Source organism: Euprymna scolopes, chromosome 2, assembly GCF_053919585.1.
Source record: "Euprymna scolopes isolate OS-2025 chromosome 2, ASM5391958v1, whole genome shotgun sequence".
NCBI classification, from domain to species: domain Eukaryota; kingdom Metazoa; phylum Mollusca; class Cephalopoda; order Sepiida; family Sepiolidae; genus Euprymna; species Euprymna scolopes.
Window position 1 is genome coordinate 36,459,270 of NC_136483.1, and position 18,705 is coordinate 36,477,974.

The window sequence follows — 18,705 nt, forward strand, 5'->3', positions numbered from 1 at the left end:
AACAACACGGCTGAGGGACCTGATAAAATAACGTATGAATTTCTAAAACAACTACCAGATGAACCATTAAAGTATTTACTTTCTATTTATAATGACATCTGGCTCAATGGCAATCTTCCAGCCATATGGAAACAAGCCACAGTCATTCCTATACCAAAACCAGGAAAGGATGCATCTGACCCCTCCAATTATCGCCCCATAGCTCTAACAAGCTGTGTGTGTAAAATCATGGAGAGAATGGTCAACACCAGGTTAATTTGGTTTCTGGAAACAAATAAAATAATAACTAATTTTCAGTGTGGCTTCCGAAAACATCGTAGCACAACAGACCATTTAATTCGTTTAGAAACTTTCATCAGAAATTCATTTATACAAAAAAAGCATATGACTGCTATTTTCTTTGATCTTGAAAAGGCGTACGATACCACATGGAGGTATGGCATCATGAAAGATCTCAAAGAAGCTGGAGTGAAAGGAAGACTACCCATCTTCATCAACAACTTCATAAATAATAGACTATTCAATGTCCGTGTAGGAACATGCCTATCGGACATCAAAGAACAGGAAACGGGAGTTCCACAGGGAAGTATTTTGTCGGTAACATTATTCAGCCTAAAAATTAACAGTATTGTTGGATGCATAAACCAAGGCGTGGATTGCTCTCTATATGTTGATGATTTTTTAATTGCATATAGCTCAAGACATATCCATATAATTGAGCGTCAACTTCAACAATGCATTGACAAAATAAAAAAATGGACAAATAAGAATGGCTTCAAATTTTCCATTAACAAAACAAAATGTATGCACTTTTGTCAACTAAGAAAACTGCACCCAGATCCTCTTTTAAAACTAAATGATATTCCGATTCCTGTTGTAAATGAACATAAATTCTTAGGATTAATACTAGACAAAAAACTTACATTCATCCCTCATATAAAACATCTTAAAAATAAATGTAATAAAACCCTACAGCTAATGCGAGTCATTGCCCACACAGATTGGGGAGCGGACAGACAAACCCTATTAAAGTTATATAGGTCACTAGTGCGATCGAAACTAGACTATGGTAGCTTCATTTACGGTGCCACCAGAAAGTCGTATATAAAGATATTGGACACCGTTCAACATCAGGGCCTCAGACTTGCGCTGGGAGCCTTCCGAACTTCCCCCATCGATAGCCTCTATGCAGAAGCCAATGAACCCCCATTATCAATTCGACGCGACAAACTAGCCTTACAATACCTGACCAAAATTCTCTCTTGCCCAGAAAATCCTGCTTACAACTGCATTGCAAACTCACTAGATTACTCGTTCTATGATAGAGAAAAATCACAGCCAACAAATGCAACCTCTAACTGTACCTTCAATCCAAATTACCAAAATCTATATTACCAAAAAATAAAAGCTATAAAACCTTTTGGGCTCCGTATAAAACCACTAGTAGAAGATGCAGGTATCACAATCACCAATATCCATAATGTCAACCAACTAAGCCTTCCACCCTGGCTACTAAAATACCCTGAAATCATCCTTGAATTAAATAACCTCCCAAAAAATCAAACCCATCCACTAACCTATCAAGAAAAACTCCTTATCATTCAGGAAAAATACCCAAACCATCAGCACATATACACAGATGGGTCCAAAGACAGCAACAAAACCGGATGCGGAGTCGTATCCACTAACATTACCTTACAGAAGCGACTACCAGACCAAGCCTCAATTTTTAGTGCCGAAGCCACAGCCTTAGATATGGCACTAGATCTCATCACTGACCTTACCCACAACAAATTTATAATTTTTTCAGACTCCCTATCGGTACTCGAATCCTTAAAGAATAAAAATTTAAATAACCCACTACTCATCAAACTGCTACAAAAAATACACACTCTCTCACAAAACAAAAGTATCAAATTCTGCTGGATCCCCAGTCATTCTGGAATTCAGGGCAATGAAAAAGCTGACATAGCTGCCAAAAATGCTTTAAAACTCCTTAATAGCAATATAAAAATTCCACATTCTGACTACAAACAACAAATAAATAATCTGATTATGAAGAAATGGCAAGAAAGATGGAATAACTGTCCAAATAATAAACTTTTCAAGATCAAGCCCACAATAGAAGAACGATTACCAGATGCCAGAAGATCACGTAGAGAGGAAGTGATTTTGTCCCGTATTCGCATAGGACATACGCACATAACCCACTCCTTCCTGCTAAAAAAAGAAGACCCTCCAGAATGTTTTGCATGCCAAGAACCTTTTACAGTAAAACACTTTCTTTTGGATTGTGGCGATCTCGCGCATATCCGGCAAAATTATTACCATGTCAACAATATGAAAGAACTATTTAAAAAAATAAACTCCAACAAAATACTAACATTTCTGAAAAAAGTAAATCTATATAAAAGTATATAACTCTAATTCAATCCAACTTTACACCCCACCCCCAAAAAAGGAAGGAAGCACATCACCTAATGATACAAAAAGTCTGATTTGACTCACTGATTAAATTAAAATATCTATTCCAAAAAAAACCAAAAAAAAACTGAATTCGGCATTAAATAACCAATAAAAAAAAAAAAAAAAAGAAGGTTGATATGCCGTAAAACCAAACCAAACCAATTAAACAATCAGATTACTGTGGGCCTGCTTTCTTTTCTCTAGAGCGTCACAACTCTCACGTACAAGCTTTCTCCACTTCGGCCTTTGAAGAGTAAGTTCTTCCCATGTGTCGATGTCAATTTGTAAGACTTTCAAATTATTCTTTGTAAAGTCCCTGAACCTCTTCCTAGGCTTGTGTTGAGGGCGCTTGCCATTTTCCAACTCCCCGTAAAAAATTTGTTTTGGCAGCCTACAATCTTCTATTCGAACCAAGTGACCCACCCAACACATGTGAGATCTGATTACAAAGTTCTCAACACTAGAGCAACATGCTCTCATGAGGACTTCAGTATCGGGTACTTGTGCTTACCACTTGATGTTTAAGATACGTCTCAAGCATGTTAGGTGAAATCGTTTAAGCCATTTAATGTGCCTTTGATGCAATGTCCAGGTCTCCGATGAGTACAACAATGTGGTCAGCACACAAGTCTTGTAAACACAGATCTTAGTCCAGTCTGTGATGCCACGATCAGACCACACTCTCTTTTCCAACCTTCCAAAAGCAACAGATGCCTTCTGAATTTGCCTGTGGATTTCAGTGTCAAGACAGCCATCCCTCGACAGAGAACTACCAAGGTACACAAATGAATCAACTGCACCTACTCTAGCACCACAGACCATGATGTTTGGCTCCACGTATGATTGGCCCGGTGCAGGAGTGAACATCACCTTTGTTTTAGAGAGACTAATCCTCAGACCAAAGGCAGTGCAGGAGTCAGCAAAGCTATTCATTATATGCTGCATATCAGTCTCAGTGTGTGACAAAAAAACAGCGTCGTCTGCATACAGTAACTCCTTGACCAAGACATGATGTAGCTTGGTTCTGGCATTAAATCTTCTAAGATTAAAAATGCGACCTGTGGTTCGAAACTTTAACATGACACCCCTATCACAATCACGAAACGCATGAGCAAGCAGAGCAGCAAAATATATAGAGAAAAGAGTAGGGGCAGGAATATCACCTTGTTTGACACCATTGTCAACAGGGATTTCATCAGACAATTTTCCGTTAAATGAGACTCGAGCTTTCATGTCCCTGTGCAGTTCCTTGAATATTCTAACAAAGGTTGGAGGACACCCTACTTTCTCTAAGATTAGTTACAGAGCATCCCTGTTAACCGTGTCAAATGCTTTGGTTAAATCAACAAACACTTGATACAGTGGCATTTGTTGTTCAATGCATTTTTCCTGGACTTGCCGGGCTGAAAAAATCACATCCATAGTTCCTCTGCCAGACCTAAAGCCACTTTGTGATTCCGGAATAGCATTAGGAGAAATATCCTCCAGTAACCTGTTTAATAGAAGTCGTGCGAGAACTTTTCCAACAGCTTCCAAAAGCATAATCCCACGGTAGTTGTCACAAACATTCCTCTGTCCCTTTCCCTTAAACAGGGTCATCAAGACACCATCAATCCAATCCTGTGGAACAGGAACACCTTGCCAGATTTCCTCAACAAAACCAAGGATAGCATTCGCAATATTCGCACCTCCAGTCCTAAGAAGCTCCACCGGAACACCATCAAAATCAGGTGTCTTTCCACTGCTGATTTGTGCGATAGCCAACTGCACCTCAACCAGACTAGGCAAACGATCCATTCTGAATATGGTATCACATTGTGGCAGGCTATCAATTGCATCAGCATCCACTGCTGAGGGATTGTGAAACACATCAGTAAAGTGCTCCTGCCATCTCTTCAAGATATTCTCTGGATCCTTAATGACCACAGAACCATCTTTCGACATCAGGGGTGATATTGAAGAGGTAGCAGGACCAAATACTTGGCGCAGGAGTCCATAAAATTCCTTTGCATTTTTTGTGTCAAATGCCCTTTGGATCTGCTCCGTTATATCCATCCACCATTGGTTTTTCATTTTTCTTAGCTCACGTTGCAATGTGGCTTTGACCTCTTTGTATTGTCGCAATTTAGTTGTATGATCAGAATGATTTCCACAAAGTAAAGATTCATAAATTGTCTGTTTATTCATCAGCAACTGATTAATTTCAAGATTGTTGGCATTAAACCAGTCCTTGTTCTTATCCCTCTTGAAGCCAAGAATCTCAGCACCAGCAGAATAAAGTTGAGTCTTAAAATTCACCAATGTGCCATCAAATGCAAGATTATCGAGCTTTTCCGCCATACTCTTTTGAACTTCAGGCAGCTTTAACTTCGCAACATCAATACGGCTAGGCACCTTAACACCACTGTGACGAACCTTCTTACGGATTCGTAAATTAAACTTTCCTCTCACCAACTTGTGATCGGTGTCACATTCAGCACTGCGCATGACACCAACAGTATATGCATCTCGAAGGTCGCATTTCCGAGTTATGATGAAGTCAATTAGGTGACCATGCTTTGAACGTGGGTGTATCCAAGTAGCTTTGTGCTTCAGTTTACGTCGAAAAAAAGTGTTACAAATAGCAAGGTTAAATTCTGAATACAGCTCTAGTAGCTTAAGGCCATTAGCATTCATGGTACCGATACCATAGCGGCCAAGAGGACTCCAGGTCTCATAGTCTTTCCCAACACGGGCATTGAAATCACCAAGAATAAGTTTTTCATTTATTGGTGTAGATGCAACAACAGAGCGCAGAGACTCATAGAAACACGATGTCATCTTCATTCGCTTGAAGGGTTGGTGCATAGACCGAAAGAATAGTGATGAATCTGCCATGTGAAAGAGGAACACGAAGTTTCATGATGCGATCACAGATACTGGAATGGAAATTCCATAGTATCAACTAAGGATGTTTTAATTGCAAAACCGACTCCACCATCTCTACAGATACCCTCCGGTTTACCAATCCAGAAGACAGTGTAGCCTGATGATAGCTCTGTCATCTGATCTTCTCCCCAGAGACGGGTCTCTGACAGAGCAGCAATATCTATATCAAGTCTTCGTAGCTCTGCAGTTACAAGCGCCGTCCTGCGCTCTGGACGGTTGGATGATGCTTTATCAAGAAGAGTGCGTACATTCCAACAGCATAAATTGAAAACATACATACATACATAGGTAGGAAATTAAATATATAAACAAGAATCATATATAAAAAGATATACATCCTATATGAAAGTTAAAAGAACAGTGGCCAGGATCAATCAGTTTAGGAGATAAAAGCTGTCATAACATGGCTACCTACACCTCTGTAGTCCCTCTGAAATTTGGTCCACAAGATCCAGAAATTGCAGGTATTTATAGTTCCTGACAAATATGAGATATACCACTTGGGTGGATGGAGAGTAAGAATGGTGAAGAAAACTATGGCATCCAAGATGTACAACAAGAAACACTATGTTGACTCCTCAAACAGTTCTTACAATGAAGATCTTTCTGAAATAAAACAGTTATTACCTCTCAAAATTACCCAATTTTTATAATACTAGAAGTACCTGTCATTGACTGGGTTCAAAAACAGCCTACAGAAAATGGACTGTGATTGATGAAAGTATATGTTATGAAAAGGAGGGGGTTGTAAAGAGATAGGTTTTGATACTCAAAAATTTTACCCTAAGCAAAATATGATGAAAGTAAAGATAATTTTCGCGAAAATATATTTTTTTATATTAACTTTGTTTCCATTCATAGCCAAGAGTGACCAACAAAATGATGCTTCCTTACAAAGAGAAAATGTTATATATATAATAATATAAATATACAAGAAGTAAATGTTACCATAGTCAATAAAAGTTACTTTTATGGTAGAAAAGTTCATTGGTTTGTATTTTTAAGTAGTTTGTAAAAAAAATGTTTTTTCTTTTTTAATTCACGAACCGGTTTTAAAAAAAATCAAAATGGCAGCGACTTTGAAATGAAGAGCCTCGTTTTCCATTTGAAGGAGGGGCACCTGAGCATTCTGTGTTAACAATTTAAGAGAGTTCTGTCAACGTAAGGAATATTTATAAACATATTTTAATGTTTTCCGTTATTTTGTGCTTGAGGAATATTTGATTATGGCATGTGTAGTTTATATAAAAATTCATTTAAGTAGTTATCGCCTCAAATTTCATTTTAATTTCGGTTCACTGAAATTATTTCAAGTAAAGAGCATTAAAAACTATTTAAAAAAAAAACATGAACTGAACTTTTATTGACTATGGTAACATTTATTTCTTGTATATTTATTTTTTCAGGTAGTCGTTTGTTGGCTTTTCTGCTAAACACTCTTACTAAATAATATCGACGAAATATCGAAAAACAAAAACGGTGTTGAAAAATAATGAAGCTTTACTTTAGTAAAATAATCCGAAACAGCAAAATGGGATATTAAAAAAGTAAACACGTAATTACTTTAGTTTTTTAAAGCAAAGAATCGATATGAATAAGAAGAAAATGGCGCCCTTTTCAAGCAGAACAGCTTTGTTTCAGTGTTACAGTATTGAACGGTGTAGTATTGCGCCATCGGATTCAGGGTTGTACTATTATAACGTAAAGAACACACAGAAAGGGTTGAACCAACTTAACAAATAACATGAAAACGAAAATATATAAAACAAAATAAAACTCACCATAGTGTGCAATTTGTCAAGTCCCACACATAGTGAAACAATTGATGTTAGAATGTGTAAACAAATACTATAGTATTGGTATTATGAAGGAATTAATGACATCAGAGTGGAAATCATAATGTCTTTGAAAATGGTAGATTTATACCCAAAAATCTAATATTTATGATTCCAATGAACTAAATTGCCACATAGATTAAAAAAAATAATTATCCAACAAGACTGTTTTCTCACAAAATATACACATATAAAAAAATTGATGTGCAAATATACAAGACTAAATTTGTTAAATGTTTAAAAATATTATGAATATCAAACATAAAATTCTTATACCAAAATAAATGGAATCGACATTATATAATCCAAAAGGATTGATATGCTGTAAAATAAAACAAAATCATTTCATGTTCTAGAATATTTTTGGTGCTTTGGACAAGAACAGAATTTTGGGAAATAACCACAAAATACACATTACACATTATTAATCTGTGATGTTCAGTTAAAATTGTAATAATTTGTAAATTCTTTTTTTAGGTCTCTTTTGTGGTGACTGTTCCTGCACTGGGTATTAGCCGATACACAATTGAAAGAGTTTCCCCTTCAATGACCTCCAAGGCCAGGCCATCTGAAATAATGCTCTACAACTCGAACCTTAATATTAAACTTTCCAGGTAAGTCTGATGGCTTATCTTTTCATCTAAATCAATAATTGGAAATCGACTGCGTTCTGTATTTCTCTTCTTTTTTTTTTTTTTTTTTTTTTTTTTTTTTAAATCTATAATTTAAGGAGATTGGTAGTTTGTATTAGAAATGTTAGCAGTAGTTAGATGATCTCTATTATGACCAACATCAAGTTAACGCTGTCAATAAGATTGACTCTAAAGTTCATTAAGGAACACTTGAATCTATTTTACTAAAACTGTATTTTAAAAAAAAGATTGAAATCAAATAATACCATTAGTTTCTTTTAAAATTATGTGTTGGCATGACTTTCTAAAATGTAATTTTTTTTTTTTTTTAAGTATAATAGCGAATATGAAGTTTGCACTATTATAATGCGAGGTACGTTCCAAAAGTATTGCCTTCTATTTTTTATTCTACCTGAATGGATCAGAGAGGATTGCAAATTGTATTATGATGACTGAACTTATGTATTCATGACCTGAAAGTTTCATCTCTCGCTTGCAGATATTGACAGTGTGAGACTTTAACAAATAACCCCCTGTCAGACGTGTGTCAGAAGCAGAGATGTGTCATTGAATTCCTGGCAAAAGTGCAATGAGAATGGTGGTGACTATGTAGAAAAATAAATTCTGGAGCACAAAAGGTTACACATTTTAATGGTATCACTCCCGTCTTCGCAGCTTTTCAACTTTTTAGAGTTAAAAAAAAGTAGGTTTTACTTTCGGAACAGCCCTCATAAATGTTTGGGCATATTTGACACCCGAGTGATGTCTGCTCATCAGCTACACACACATAATATTCAACATATTTACACCCAGGCAATGCTAGCTAAGTTTACTAGAAAAAATTGAAAAAGATAATAAATTTTTATTTAAACAAAAAATATCCTTTTTTTTTTTTTATATATATAAATCTTTTTTCCAAAACATTTTTAGACATCCATTAAAATTATTGAAGATTGTTGGATTAAATTTAAAAGTAATAAATTGATTCGAAAAAAAATAAATATTTATTGTTCATAAGTAAATTATTTGGTGTTATTATTCTCCTGCCATGTAAGTTTTTTTTTTCTTTCAGTTCAGAGTTAACTTAATATCTTTGTGTTAAAAATAATATTTTAGTAAGATTAAATATTTTTCTTTATTTTTTGTTTCCGAAGTATATTTAGAATATTTGATGCAACAAAACACATTTTAAAATATGAAAATATTCAATCTCTGAATTAATAGATTAAAAAATATAACTAAAAAAGAAAACCTATGGCAACAACAAACAGACATTTGAAAACTTTAACAACATATTTTCTCTTATTTCTGTTTTCTCATTCATATTTCCTCTTATTTCTGTTTTCTCATTCATATTTCCTCTTATTTCTGTTTTCTTATTTATATTTCAGCAAATTCTTTTCCATCAGGAAATTGCAAGCCAAGCCTTTCAGTATTGAAAATCCATATATGACTGCATCTTTTCATCCTATGTCAGGTTTACTAAAGGTTAGTCTTTTTGAATTCTTTTTCATACAGGAAACCTTCCATATCCAAATTTATTTACATTTTGAATAACAAAGTATAAGTAGCTTTCCATGCAATACTACTCTTTATAAGGTTATTCAGCTTTGTTTAAAGGTTGCTGAGTCTTCTCTATGATACTATAGTCAACCGCCCCCAGGAAGTAAAAGAAAATGACAAAAGGGATAAGTGACAAAAGAAAAGGAAGTAGGTTTAGGAAAATAGACAAAAAAAGAAAAAAACTTAACACGAGATTGTCGGTTCAAATGTGACAAATGACTGGACTGAACAATGAATAACAATATATTTAGTTTTATGATATGGGGGAGTGGTGATGAGTAAGTGACAAAAGTTGGACTTAACGACAGTGTCCGGTTGGGAGTTAGACTTTTTACAACAGTATATTTGTAAACAGTATGAGTTTGGCCAGTTCAGGGTTGGAGACAGATTGTGGCTTTGGCCAGGCTGGAAAAGCTTTGAGAGATTTAGATGAACTAACAGCAACAGACGAACCCAGCCTCGATAGGATGTAGATGTGAACCTTAGCATGTAGAAACACACACACACACACACACACACACACACACACACACACACACAGGGTCCAACGAATATATTTGTGAAACAAATCCATGTTATCCTTTTGTTTCTGTGTAATCCATGTTATCCTTTTGTTTCTGTGTAATCCATATTATCCTTTTGTTTCTGTGTAATCCATGTTATCCTTTTGTTTCTATGTAATCCATGTTATCCTTTTGTTTCTGTGTTGTGCTTTATTTTATTTTTCTACTTGTGGACTTGTGCGCAGGCTCCCAACACTGTCAGTGCGTGAAAGATATAGCCATAAGAAGATAAGAAGATAAAGAACAAATACATGGCACATACTGTTTGGAATCGGCAGGCTGTCAGTGGAGTAGCATGTGGTATCACACCTCCACAAATGGAACCATTACACTTTCGCTGAGATGTTGGTAATGCCAGATCCGATTACCATCTTCTATTTTTCAAATAAAAAAAATATCTCTTGTTTGGAACATTAGTTGTTCTAATACATTCTCTTCAAGTATTTTTTTAATTTGTTTAAAAATCTATTAATTTAATATTTGCTGCCCAAAAGCTGTAATATATTTATTTAATATTTTAAAACATCATTTTTCTTATTGGTCTAATTTTTAAATATTTTAGGTATAAAATTTTTTAATATATTGAAGAAAACTGAAAAAAAAATTCTTAAATAACACTCAGATTTTTCTGTTTACATTGTAAAATCGGTCAAAACAGAAGGGACACCAACTTCAGAAATTGATTTTTTATGTTTTAAAATGCAAAATCTGTTTATTTACTTGCTGTTAATAAAATGTTGCCGTTCAAATCAAAACAGAGAGGTACATTTTTTTCTTTTTAATGTTAATAGTGTAAATATTAAATTTTAAAGTTTTGTGATTATTTTTTAAATAATTTATATTAAAAAAACTTCCTTATGCTAAACTGAATCAGAAAAAATTATCAATTTTTGTAGAAATTTGCATCAATAAATTTTCTCTAGTTTTTGTACAAAATCTCATGTTAATTATTTTGCCTTTTGCTATGTCGTATTGTCATAAACCCGGCCAGAAGAATGTATATTTTTGCTGATTTCAAGTATTTTCTGGTGGATTTAAATTAACAAAAATGATGGTCGCTTTTCTTGCAGATTCCAAACAGTCAACTTTTACTCTAGAATATTTTGTTTTTGAGATAAAATTAAATAACAGCCTTTATTTAAAAAGAGATTTTACTTGTTTTAATTGATTATATGAGAACTTGTTGAAAACTTAAGAAAAAGAAAAAAAAATTTAGAATTTAGAGTAGGATATCAGTTTTGTATATGAATTTAATGTAATTAACCCCCCCCCCTCACCATTTTAGGGCTGTTAAATATTTCAAAGCAATTTTTTCTATGAAAGATAAATTCTGTGTATTAAATTGGGATGGGTTAGGGTTCTACTTTTTTTTTTTTTTTTTTTTTTTTTAGATGATTACATGTAGTTAAGAGTTTTTTTGTTGTTGTTGTTTGAAGAAGGCTGCCACAGGAATTTAGAGTCAGTGGTAGGGTTAAAGAAGGTTTTGTTGTTGAATAGCAAGGATATATATATTTAAAAGATGACGGGAGTTCATATTGGGCGCATATATAATGGGACTCATGTAATACAGACATAACGATAGTGATGATGAGGAAGAGAAGACATTTCTATTACAGTTCTTTTAACACATATTAGAGGAGAGGATATACTTCACTGATGATCATGGTGGGGACGCATAATACTTGGAAGGGTTTACACAAGAGTTCGTTACAAGATGATAAATACTTTTCGTTCGTGATGAAGGATGACACAAGGCAATAGTTACAAATAATGATGACTTCTTTATTCATCTGATCAACCGATCGATTGACGTCAGGAATTCAAATTTGGATCTACATAGTCTAAATAGAGGGATTAACTAATGAGCTCTCTGACTCTCTTGCTGACTGACTTCTGACTAACTAAAATCCGAACCCATAATATGGAGAAATGTCCTTTGTCTATGATGTCAGAAATGTTTTTCAAACATGACCAATTTCACATGGCTTTACATGTTTGTCCAACACACTTTTGACAACAAAAGAATCCTCAATTCTAGTCTAACCTATTTTAAACAATATAATTTAATTTGCATTGTTCATTCTTTTACTGACATATTTAATATTCAGATTTCTAAAAGAATTAACAATAAACTTAATTTCTAACATTCCATTTCTTAACTTTGCCTACAAGGTTCAATTCTAGGCTTATCCTAATCTCATTTTCGGGGTCCTGGATATGACCTTAAACTATATCCAGTGGTGAGGCCCCAGCTTGTGGGCTTTACGGAGTGTGGAGCCACCCTTTAATTACCATTGCTCCCAGGTCCACTCTGACCCAGAGTGGTAGTACCTGTCAGGGTCCCAACTATGGGTTAAATAGAAACTGACATGAAAACAACAAATATATTGTATTAAAAAAATTTTCTTCAAAATCTTTGGATTCGGCATGAAATAACACGAAAGGGGTTGCTATGCCGTAAAACAAAAACCAACCAAACCTAATCTCATTTTCACTTATCTAATATTCTTATTTACATGGGAAGGGGACAGCCCTTCCCTGTAACATTGTTAGGGGTTGCCACTCGGACTTAGGGTTAGTAGTAGGCTTAAAAGTATTTTTTAGGAGATTACTACTTAGTGATGAACAGTCCTGAAGAATCGATCTGTTACTGGTTTCTGCCCCAAACTCAACATGGCTGGATTGAAAAACATAGATGGATTGATAGTAGATACTAATGTATAATTTTACATAAAATAATTCATATAATCATCCATGTTGTTAAGTGCTTTGTAAACATTTCTATTTTGTCTTACGAAAATGTTTCTCTTTTTTTAGTTTGTCATTTATTAGATTTAAACTAATTACCTTTGTTTATTTTATTTAACTTTTTCATGTCCATGTACATTTTTAGAATTTGACAATAAAATCCTCTGGAGTTACACATCGTGTCAACATGAAGTTTGTATATTATGGCACACGAGCGACTGGTGACAAAAGTGGAGCCTACCTGTTTTTACCTGATGGTGTTGCCCACGTAAGAACGTATTTGTATTTTCTATTTTGAGAATGTTTTGTTGATAATATGTTAAAGACATGCAGCTAAGACTTTAACATCCCATTCAGAAATAAAATTTGTTAATGTCATTCCTAAAATAATGGAATTTTTAAATATGGAATACAATTTTTGATATTTCTTCCTGCACTAGAAATTTATTGGAAAGACTAAGACTTTATTTCAAAGACTAAATTATCACACAGATTGATTTTACACATACACACACACATGCACACACTTAAAGTCAAATTTTGAAATGCTTTCAGATTACAGATTGTATAATACTGAAAACTGAAAGTCGATATAAATATTAGAATCAATATTATATAATAATATATAAGACAATCCCAATCAGATAAATAAAGCTCAATATAAAAGATAGAGCAATAGGATAAATGAAAATTTGGAATTAAATTCTGTAAATTCAAAATTTACAACAAATTTATTATTCAACAATTTAAAACTTTAAATTTTGTATTCCATGTCAAATTTTTTAATTTACAAAATTTAATTCCAAATTTTCATTCATATATATATACATATAGAGAGAGAGAATAAATGACAAAAAACTATATTCCAAAATTCATGATGTTGGCCATCTTATAATTTATTCCTTTAATTCAGTTGACTTATACAATTCTTGACAGTATCTGTTTTGTAGCGCAAAATCATTAATTATTATATCAATCAGTGAATCTATTATGCCTTTAACTTATCAGAAGAAATATCAACAATCAATCCGTCAAAAGGGAATGAAGTGTGATTTGACATGATTAAAATCCGAAAATTGGAAAAAAGCTGCAAATACCTTTTCATTTTTCCGTTATGCCATTTTGAATTTTATCAAAGTCATTAAACCCAACTATTTAAATAAATTATAAACTATTTTACATGTTTGCATATACAAAATTAAACTAAACTACAAAAAACAAAACAAAACGCAATTGATCTTTGCGGTTATCATAAATAATCAATTAATTTGAATTGAAAACCATATATAATTCAGTTCTGTTGACTATTATAATCAAGCTTATTATTACAGTTATAATACTTAGAATCATTCAATTCAAAACCTATCCTTACGTTAGGTTAAGTTTGAAAATTTTCTGAAAACTCCTTTTTATTATAATTGTAAATAGTTAAAATTAATTTGATTAAAGTGAGATAGTTACCTCCCTTGGAACAAATCTAACGATATATTAACTTTTCTTATGTGTATTTTTTTAACATTCATACTATAAACATTCCCAACCCATAGTCATCCATATTCAACTAATAAGTAATTTTAATATAGTTCTAATGTCTTTCACTTAATATTATTTAAAAAAATTAAATCGATTTATATCATAAATTAATTCACTAATCTGTCCAATATAAAATGTTAGTATTAAAAATTATTTCAATTGATAGTCATAAGTTGAGTTATATTTCATTTCTGCTAATGTTGAATTGTAAATTAATTACTTACATTTACCTTAATTTTTATATATTTATATTATTTATTATCAATATCACCACTATCATTATTATTTATTTTGAAAGTAATATTTTTAATTTTTACATTTCACAAACTTTAATCAGTTCAACCTTCGACAATATAGTACAGGGTGACCTCAAAAAAACAAAAGCTAAATGGAGGCCATCTAGAACATATGATGTAGAACGGAGAAAAAAAGGCCAAAGACCCTTGTATTTCGATGTGATGTTTTGAATATAATAAACTAGTTATGACCAAAGTTTCATTTCATCCAGACAAAACACTAAGAAACAGGGCCTAATTAGTCAGGGCCCGTTTTTTTTTGGGGGGGGGGGGTCACCCTGTATTAATAAACATTTTACTAACTTTTTACTTATTTAAGTCTAATTTTAGTTTAACATTATATATATCCTAATTCTCTAATAATTAGGTTTCAAAGTTTCCTAATCTGATAACATGTTATTTTTGTTATAATTAAATGAATGTATATTTAAGTGAAAACTAATTCTAATTTTAATTTAAGTTAATAAAATTATATTATTATAAATATTGGTTAGACCTAAAATTATAGACCATGTCCAAGTCCGATTTTTCTTATACTTTAATTAATTTTCTTTTCTTTTCTCCTTTAAATGTAACTAATAATTCCAAAATGAATTTATAGGTGTTAAGTTAATGAATATATATATATATATATATATATATATATATATATATTTATATATATATATATATATATATATATATATATAGTTAATCTTAAAAGATGTTCAATAGATATATCTTATTATAAGTATAACATTGATTTTTACATTCATTCTAACAATTAAACCATTTGGCTCATACATTTTAAACCACTATAATAATCACTTGTTACATCATATACATTTTATTTTTAGATCATTATTTGGAATCTGATTATTATAAATATATTTGTAATATTATGATCATTACCATTTTGTTTTTCTGATCCATAAATTATCTTACTTAGCAAACTCAACTTTAACATTTATAAACATTACTATCAAACTAGAAGTAATAATGTCATGATCCATTACTATTCCCTATACTAATTTAATTTTTAATTTTTCCTCCACACCTAATTGTACAATATAGATGTACGCTCTTTTTTATCACTCTACAGTTAAGTACTATAGTATGTGAAATATATTAACATACTTACCTTCCTTGTTCATATCAAATATTAATTTAGATATATTTTGCCATCCTATATGCTATCATTATCTAAATTCATTTGGCCTATTTAATTAGTTTATAAAGTTTCATTTATTCTGTTTATTTTCATTAGTTAATTATATTAATATAAAATATTTATCTCCATAGAGAAAATACTTAAATTATCCTATTATGGTAGTTTCATATATTTCTTTTTCTAATCTATTTTCCAAATCATTTTTTATTTAAGCTCATTGCCTACTTATTACATCTAATTAAACCAATTATGAATTACTATTATAGAATTTAATACTATTTATATTATATCTTAGATTTTGAAATCATATTAAATAGTACAACATAAAAATTCATACCCTTTCCTTTTTATTTACTGTTTAAATTATTAAAATCATTGTTCTATTTAATTTAGATTTAATTGTTTACCTAAACTTTATTATTATTTTCATTTTTATTATCAACCTTATTTATATATATATTAGTCTCAATAAATCAAAATTAACTTTACTTGCTAGATTCGTTATTTCAATTTAATAATTTAATTAATCATGTTTTAGTCAAGATAATGCATACTTTGATTTGTGTAAACAGTTTTGAATTACTTCTTGGTGTTTGTTAAGGTTTTCTTTGGATATTATTATATGATACGATTCAAGATTGCAAAGGTTACATCGGCCGACTTGTTTGGTGAGTATTTACTAGCACTACCCAATATCGACCATTTCAATTTGTATTCAATTTTGTTTTTCTTTAATTCCCTAATTCAATTTGCTGATAATGTTTTCTTCTTATTGTTGACATGTGGTATTTTGAAGGATGCTATATGATTATTGAGTCTTTATTTAAAGCTACAACCTGTGGCCCCAATATATGTCTAGTTCTGTTATTATCTGTTACATCACATTTATATACTACATTAGAAATGAGACATTTACCTTCTAATGGACATTCATCAATATTCCTGCAGTTGCAAAATGGATTCACTTCAATGTTTTGATCATTTAATAATCCTCCTACATTTGTCTCTTTGTTTATTTTTGCATTGTTAGAACTTATAATAGTTTTAACTAAATTAGTCATCGTCGAAAAAGATAAACATTATTCCGGTTTATAATTTTACTTAGATCATTTCCGGTAGGGAAATTTTTATCGATAATTTGAAAAAAATTTTTTGGTAAATTATTTTTCATGTGTGCACTGTAAGAAGGATTAAACCAAATACAATTTCTACATCTATTTTTCTTTTTAATGGCATTACTGTTGTTAATTTGGGATTTCCTGATATTGTCTATAACATTATTTTTATTACAATTAATATTTTTCCTACTATTTTTATAATCGGATTTACCATTGCCATATTGTATGAAATAACGTGACAGTTTCGGTTTTGATATTTTCCTCCCACTGATGCTTTATTTACATTATTAATATATTTTATTTCGCTTTTATATCCAGATCTAGCTAATGCTAATGTATATATATATATATATATATATATATATATATATATATATATAAATTTATTTTACTGAAAATTAGTTATTCAATTTTAATAAACCCTTTTTCTGCACCAACCCACAGTAACCCAAATAAACTTTCTTTCATTAGCTTTGCTACTTAACCTTACACTTAGTGTAAGATTTAACTAGCTTCTGTTTTTAATATTTTCAAAAATATCAGAAGAGAAGGGTAAAATTAAGATAAAAATAGACATTTTAAATTTTTTGATTCAATATTTAAGTTTATCTCAAATATTTTGTGATGAGAAAAAAAAACCTTGTGATCTGAATATTAAAAATATTTTCATAAACTCTAACATCACATTGTCTTTTTTATTAACTAGTTCATTGCCAAAAAGACATGTCAGTCTTGCCAATACATTGGAGTTAACAACATATCTAGAAGTTTAATATTCATTGTATAAGTTGTACTGTGAGTTGAATATCCTGATATGTATCATGTTGTCAAAAAAAAAAGTATTGTAGCATGTTTTTCATGCAACAATGAGTTCCAGTTATATTGAGTATTAATAACGGATTTATAGCCTCTCTACAAACATTTATCAAAAGTTTTATAGTGATGGATATCAAAATAACATCAATTTTCTCTATCTCTTCTGAACTTACCACAATTTAATAATACTAAATAAGCAGTGATAATGTAGGCATAGAATCTGAAATATAGATTTAAATAAATGATGCTAAGACTAATTTCCATAAATAAGTTAAAAAAAAAAAAAAAATAATGAAAAAAAATGGTGAATGTTAAAAAACAAAAAAGAACAGTACAAAATGGAATCAGAGGAAATGATTGTTTTAGTGTTATTAGATTATGCCATGGTTGAGAAGAGCTGGAAAAACATACAATGTTACATAACAAGAAAAGGTTTGATTTTTCATAAATGCTTGTAAAATTTGTTTTTAAATGCTATTTAAAAAAAAAAAAAAAAGAAATGCTGTCATGCTTAAATCCTCTTTAAGAAGCTCTGTTGGTCAATCTGTTATGGTAAAGATTCAAACAAGACTTAACATTTAAATGTGCAGACTGAATGGATGCACATTAAGAATTTCTGTTTTGATATTTAATTTATGTTTTACTTGCAGGAGGTGATAGTAGCAAGTCCATTCATTCGTATTACAAGAGGGCCAATCGTTTCAGAAGTGTCTGTATTCTTAGAAGATATTGAACACATTGTTCGATTACACAGTTCTCCAGGTGAGTATTTTTTGTTGTTGTTATCTGCACAAATATTTTCTATTAGCTGAATCTGTAAATTATAAAGTATTATAATTGTAAATATTGAAAACATCTCTGAAAACAGTATTTATTGTATGTTTCTTCTGTTTATTTTATATATTTTTTTATCCAATTGGACATATATTTCTTTGACTTCTAAAATTTATAATTTTATTGATCAGATTGTCAAACAATGTTAGACTTGATTATTTTCATTGAATAAAGGTGTTTTATTATTTCTCTTTAACTCTTTTTATTCATTGTATATATTTTA

At 31.2% G+C, this 18,705-nt stretch overlaps 1 protein-coding gene across 4 annotated transcripts in view; it reads left to right on the forward strand.

Annotated features, from left to right (window-relative positions):
• Positions 1-18,705, forward strand: part of LOC145291046 (alpha-mannosidase 2x-like) — a 326,286-nt gene that overhangs the window by 287,915 nt on the left and 19,666 nt on the right. For all 4 annotated transcript variants that reach the window (XM_080136566.1, XM_080136556.1, XM_080136560.1 and 1 more), the window contains 4 exons: positions 7,707-7,843; positions 9,253-9,349; positions 12,881-13,003; positions 18,299-18,410. In XM_080136566.1, coding sequence (XP_079992692.1) covers positions 7,707-7,843; positions 9,253-9,349; positions 12,881-13,003; positions 18,299-18,410 — 469 coding nt within the window. The remainder of the gene's footprint in view (positions 1-7,706; positions 7,844-9,252; positions 9,350-12,880; positions 13,004-18,298; positions 18,411-18,705) is intronic.